At 39.8% G+C, this 5,557-nt stretch overlaps 2 protein-coding genes across 6 annotated transcripts in view; one reads left to right on the top strand and one right to left on the bottom strand.

Moving 5' to 3' along the window:
• Positions 1 to 1,177, bottom strand: part of LOC135105840 (serine/arginine repetitive matrix protein 1-like) — a 112,810-nt gene extending 111,633 nt beyond the window's left edge. For 2 of the 4 annotated variants that reach the window (XM_064014452.1, XM_064014453.1), the window contains exon 1: positions 1,041 to 1,177. The gene's annotated coding sequence lies outside the window, so the exon portion shown is untranslated. Of the gene's footprint in view, positions 1 to 724; positions 852 to 1,040 lie in introns of those variants that run through there. The other 2 variants (XM_064014455.1, XM_064014456.1) reach the window with 1 other exon arrangement.
• Positions 1 to 5,246, top strand: part of LOC135105844 (uncharacterized) — an 8,593-nt gene extending 3,347 nt beyond the window's left edge. Inside the window, exons 2-7 of one of the 2 annotated variants that reach the window (XM_064014464.1) lie at positions 1 to 42; positions 211 to 362; positions 2,942 to 3,122; positions 3,295 to 3,433; positions 3,607 to 3,697; positions 3,880 to 5,246. The exon at positions 1 to 42 is cut by the window's left edge and continues 87 nt beyond it. In XM_064014464.1, the coding sequence (XP_063870534.1) occupies positions 211 to 362; positions 2,942 to 3,122; positions 3,295 to 3,433; positions 3,607 to 3,697; positions 3,880 to 3,970 (654 nt within the window). In that variant the 5' untranslated portion in view covers positions 1 to 42 and the 3' untranslated portion in view covers positions 3,971 to 5,246. The remainder of the gene's footprint in view (positions 43 to 210; positions 363 to 2,941; positions 3,123 to 3,294; positions 3,434 to 3,606; positions 3,698 to 3,879) is intronic. The other variant, XM_064014463.1, reaches the window with a different exon arrangement.
• The last annotated feature ends 311 nt before the right edge of the window (positions 5,247 to 5,557 follow it).

Raw genomic sequence — 5,557 nt, 5'->3', positions numbered from 1 at the left:
AGTAACTGTTATACGAGCACAGGAAGTCCTTTCTTTCACTAAGTACGTTGTATACACCTTACAAAAACAGAATCCCTGGGGTGTTTACTCGTATACCGCCATAACAATGTTGCCTCATAATTAGTGCATAATTACAAGTAGTAACAATTACCACTATGCAAATAATGGGTCTTCCTGCATCAGTCACTGCCATTGAATGTTTGATTACAGATGTTGCCGCGGATCTTGCTTGTGACCGGAGTAGTGGTGACGGTGGTGGCTGCGCCCCTAGAGGAGACAGGCCGAGATGCCTCCAAGATGCCCGCCGAGCATCGCCATCCCGCCACACAGACGCCCCACCCGATTGAGGACATCGTTGACGCGTAAGTCTTGACGCTGACACCGTAGCAGGGCAAGGCAGAGTAGGTAAAGAGCTAAGTGTAGATTTAACTGGATCTTAAGTTGGTGTACTCACCGGACAAAAACTCTTGTTGACTTAGCTGACTTGAGGAAATGTTTGGATCTATTACGGCTTCCATGACAGTGAAAATTCATAACAAAACAAATCATTGTAAATCAGCTTACTCAACCATTGATGAATTGCATATGAACAAATGATATTTGTATTATTGCTGTGTGTGTGTGTGTGTGTGTGTGTGTGAGAGAGAGAGAGAGAGAGAGAGAGAGAGAGAGAGAGAGAGAGAGAGAGAGAGAGAGAGAGACTGGTTATGCATGACCATCTTACCTTCAGATGCGGGAGCAACCCACATAACAAATATTTTCTTCATTGGCTTTGGTTCGTGCGTATATACTCCTATGTATGTAGACACATCCTAGCCTTTACGGTCGAAGCCCTTGTGTAAACAATGACAGGAACCTGCATGGCCCCTACAAGGCTAAACTAAACCACAAGTCTCTCAGGGAGATGATGCAAGGAGCAATGTGTACTTTCATAGGGACAAAAATATTGGGAATAATGAATGCCGACCTTGAAAAAAAAAGACGGCCATTGTGTTTCATGACAATCTTCCAGAGAGAGAGAGAGAGTATTCAACACATACCTCAACCCGAGTAAACAAAGCTGCAGCACAGTTCTGTCCACCACCGGCAGCATCTAAATTCCCTTATCAACTCTCTCCCAATGTTCTGTTCTTGATCCCTCAGTTCAGAGCGGCACTTCCTCCTTCGGGCAATGCACCGAAGGTGAAAGTTTCCAAATTGCTACGTTGAGAACATCAGGATGCATCTCACAAAGCCACAATACAGCCGAGCACCACAAGCACACACGGTTGAACTGTAACGCTGCGGTGTTTGGCCCACAACAATATATTCGGCTCTTGTTTTTCTTTGCTTTATTTATATTTTGTATGTTTTTGTCTTACTTTGCTGTACTATGTTTATTTTTTAACTTAATATACTAATGTTAAAAATATATAGTAACAAACACAAAGACGTTATTTATACTATGGTGTTGTTTGATGACAATCACTGAAACTTTGAACCACGAAGTCGAGCGATTCGATCCAAGCTTAGCTTCTAAAAGTCAATTATTTTGAACTAGTGTGTGTGTGTATATATATATATATATATATATATATATATATATATATATATATATATATATATATATATATATATATATATATATATATATATATATATATATATATATATATATATATATATATATATATATATATATATATATATATATATACGAGTATATATATATATATATATAGATATAGATATGTTTGGGTAATGTATAATTGGTTGAATTTAGGCATCGCGATAATAACGTGGGCGCTGCATAAAGAATGTTTGATGGATAAGTTCGACGGGATACCGAACTCTGAAAGGCAGGCTGCTCAAGCAATGTCCATAAAATACAGTAGTGTATTCTATGGACATTGCGCCTAAGGAGATGTCACCGCATAACACGGTTCAGGCACCGCCACTTCGTCAAGGTGACTTTCCACGGCGCTTTTTACTTATTATTTAATTTATTTTTTTCTTTTCTTTGGGCGGATTAGGGAGGCTGGGAAAAGTAAATAAAACTTCTTTGCTGCCGATAAGAAGAATGGAAAGATGGTGTGTATAACTATATAGTATGCACACACCATATCCCGTCCATGGAAACACTATTTTTTTTTTCCGAGGTCTATAGCAGGTAGACGAGCTTCGATGGTGTGTACGCGGTGACTGCTTTATTCATTTATTTATTTATTTATTTTATTTTATTTTATTTTTTATTTTTTTATTTTTTTATTTTTTTATGAGACATGACTGGAGCGGTGGGAGAGTTTTATCTGTTGACACTGCACTGCCTGGAAAGAAATGTGTATTTCCTTTTCCAGAATCCCCTTTGCTCTCTGATATCGATTATTTTGCTTGATTCAATAGCGCATAGATGCTCAGAGGCTTAATTAACATTAACACAGGTCACTGATGAAGTGTAACTGACTCGGTACTCAACACATGCGTAAAATTACGGTGATTGTTGAGTCTGTCTCTCGCACTACGTGGAGTGAGAGAGCATCACGTGAGGGAGAAGTGTGACGTCATGGCGTTATTTGACATTTCTTATAGACTGTCTATTGGGATGGATGAGAATGGGGAGGGTTGAGGTGAGCATGGCCACACCCTACCATTGTGAATAGATTTTTTTTTTTTATGTGGTTTATGCAAGTTACTCCCTATCATTGGCGCTTTTATTAAGATTGACGGAACGACTTTGAGATACTGTCTTGAAACTGCTTGAATACATCTTTGGTGAAAACTATTTTTGGTTTTACGGAAGAACTATTAGCAAGAATTTTGGCTTGTAGATGAAATTAAATATTAACAGTTTCAGCACTTCTAGACCATTCCCTGCCGTTCTTATCATGTGTTATTGTGATTTGTGATGCTCAAAGTCTATCAATCACGTCTCTCTGTCCCCTTTCCGCTCTCCGTTATGCAGAGTCTTGACATCGGAGACAGTGAATGCGATGGACGAGGCGGCAGCCAAGATGACCACAGCTTTCGGGGAAATCATTGACGACCTGGGAGACTTCATGGTGGCGAGAGTGAAGGACCTGCCAGATACCATCAAGCAGGTGTCCGATACAGTCAGCAAAGCAGTGAGCGATGGTGGCGAGCAGGTAAGTGTACAAGAAGTGTTACTATACTATTTTTTTGCTCTCGTCCAAGCCTTTTGTGGCCACGAGACAAATCAAGGCTCTCAAGACATCACAGTATTTTAATTTCTTGCACTGAGACTTACTGATTGTGTGAATGCGTTTAATTTTCTTCTCTCATCTTCTGTGGACGCAGGTCGTGATTGTGGTGAAGGGCGTGAGGAACAGGGTACAGAACCACACAGCCTCAGCTGGCACCACCATGGTCAAGACTGTGGACAGAGTGGCCACTGCTGCCAACTCCTCCAAGACGGTCGCCAGCCTGCAAGATCTCCGTGAGTGTCCTGGTAGCGACGTGAAAAAAAAAAAAAAAAAATCATGTATAAAATTGGAGGCATACCACCGGCTATAATCATGAAAGCAACAAAAAGTAACCCTGTCAAATCACTTCAGATTTTTTTTTTTTTTCATTTACAAAACATGGTATATGTTGTCACCTGTCTTGCAGACCAACGCATGGCTGTGTCATTCAGCCGCATCCTAGGCTCGCTCTTCTACAACATGGATGAAATTGACACAGCGGTGGCTGACGGTATCAGGTGAGTGTGCTTCCTGTCATGGGGGAACAATGTCTCACTGTATATTCATGATTATAACATGATTTTTGTCACAACTTACTGCTAAACAGCATGCCAACAGAGGCCTCACATGTGTTGCTATTCATCTAGTGTAAAAGTGTCCTTTGGAGTATACAGAAGCATTATATATATTTCACCTGCAGGCGCATCACATCAGTGAACCTGGCATCCGGGGGTTCTGAAAGCATCCACCATCCCCCATCACAGCAGAACGAGGTTGAGACTCTGTCATAAATCTGGAACAACAAAGGCTGCACTGCAGCTCTCTATTTGCATCAACTGGGTGAATGCTGCAGCTATTACTGAGATTGAATAATGTATTCTCTAAAACCTGAACTATTTATCTTACTAATATTAACAACAAAGTTAAAAACACTATGGATTTTATAGGCAGTCTCTCTCTTCCACTATGTTTAAAGGGGTCACAGTCATAACCAAGGTATATTGAAGGTAATCTCAACATACTATATAATACATCATAATCATACTTAAAGGAACTTTCTTTCCTCAGTTACATGCTGCAGGTATGCATTGACCACTTTGAGGAGTCTTTTATGCATACTACTCTCTTGGGCAAGCTTAAGTAGATTATGTGCAATTAGCCTCTTTTCTTCAACTTAGTGATAAGTGAAAGTGCTGAGACTTCATGGCGGAAAGGGATCTCAAAATTTGTCTAGGTCTCTGTTGATCATGTTTGCTGTGTACTGTACATACAAGTGATCACCAATATGTAAGGCACTTTTATGCATTGTCAAAAGCCATATACACCTCTACAGGGTGGAAGTTGTGCTATGATTGTTGGATGCTTCATTGGACACACCTTGCTACAAACTATACATTATGAACATATTATTAATGCCAAAATGAGCACAACTGTCCAGAAAAGCATCCACTTTTCAACTATGTGCAGCTCACTAACATCCTGCTGAAGTAAAGTTACTATCTCTACTCCAGGATTTGACTTGAGGTGAACTGACCAAAAGTCTCTTTCCTGTCATTGACCAAATTATTTCACAAAATATAAAAATCCCAAACTGCACATTCTCAAGATACTTGTACGTTTTCTTGTACCATACAGCTTGACAATCAATGGTGCACACACACACACATCTCACAATGCCAACTTACCAACCCTTCCAATGTAAAGTCGCCACAACTATTTTGGCAACCAGCGCCAGTCTCTAATTTACAAGTTTATATAGACTAAGTTCAGAAAAGTTCATGTCTTAAGTGTATTCTATTTTTTACAACATTGAAGAAATGTATGTCCTTTAGGTAAGTTTAGCAGGGGCATGCCAGGCCTTAGCAGGCTAAGGCTCATGATTATGCACTGAGTTACTGGACTCATGAAGTTCTTGTTTCAAGAAAATTAATATAGTATAATGATTATTTATTTACACAGTGCAAGGTCCTACTAAGTGTGGGGCTCAGGGCAGGTGTGAAGGATGCCCTGGGGCTAGCATGCCCCTGGATTATGTGTTGAATGTCTGAATAAATGTGTTGTTAGTAAGCAAGTGTTTTTCAGCTGAGTTGGAAGATCCTCTTCCCATACTTTTCTTCAGTGAACATAATTTCTTGTTGTTACATAAGATTTAGCCAGACACTCCTTCTTTCAACACCAATACAGCACTTACAAATGTAGTCAACCTTCTCACCTACACTTAAACACTCATTCTTGTGAATAACTTATAAGGTTTATATTCCACAACAGTTTTCTAGTATGTACATCACATCTGCTATTAGCACTAGCACCAAAATGTGTGCCTATAATACACAGTGCCTTTACAAACCCAACTAACAGCAGGACATTTGAAAATCTGG

This window comes from Scylla paramamosain, chromosome 12, assembly GCF_035594125.1.
Source record: "Scylla paramamosain isolate STU-SP2022 chromosome 12, ASM3559412v1, whole genome shotgun sequence".
NCBI lineage: Eukaryota > Metazoa > Arthropoda > Malacostraca > Decapoda > Portunidae > Scylla > Scylla paramamosain.
This window is presented reverse-complemented; position numbering and strand designations above follow the sequence as displayed.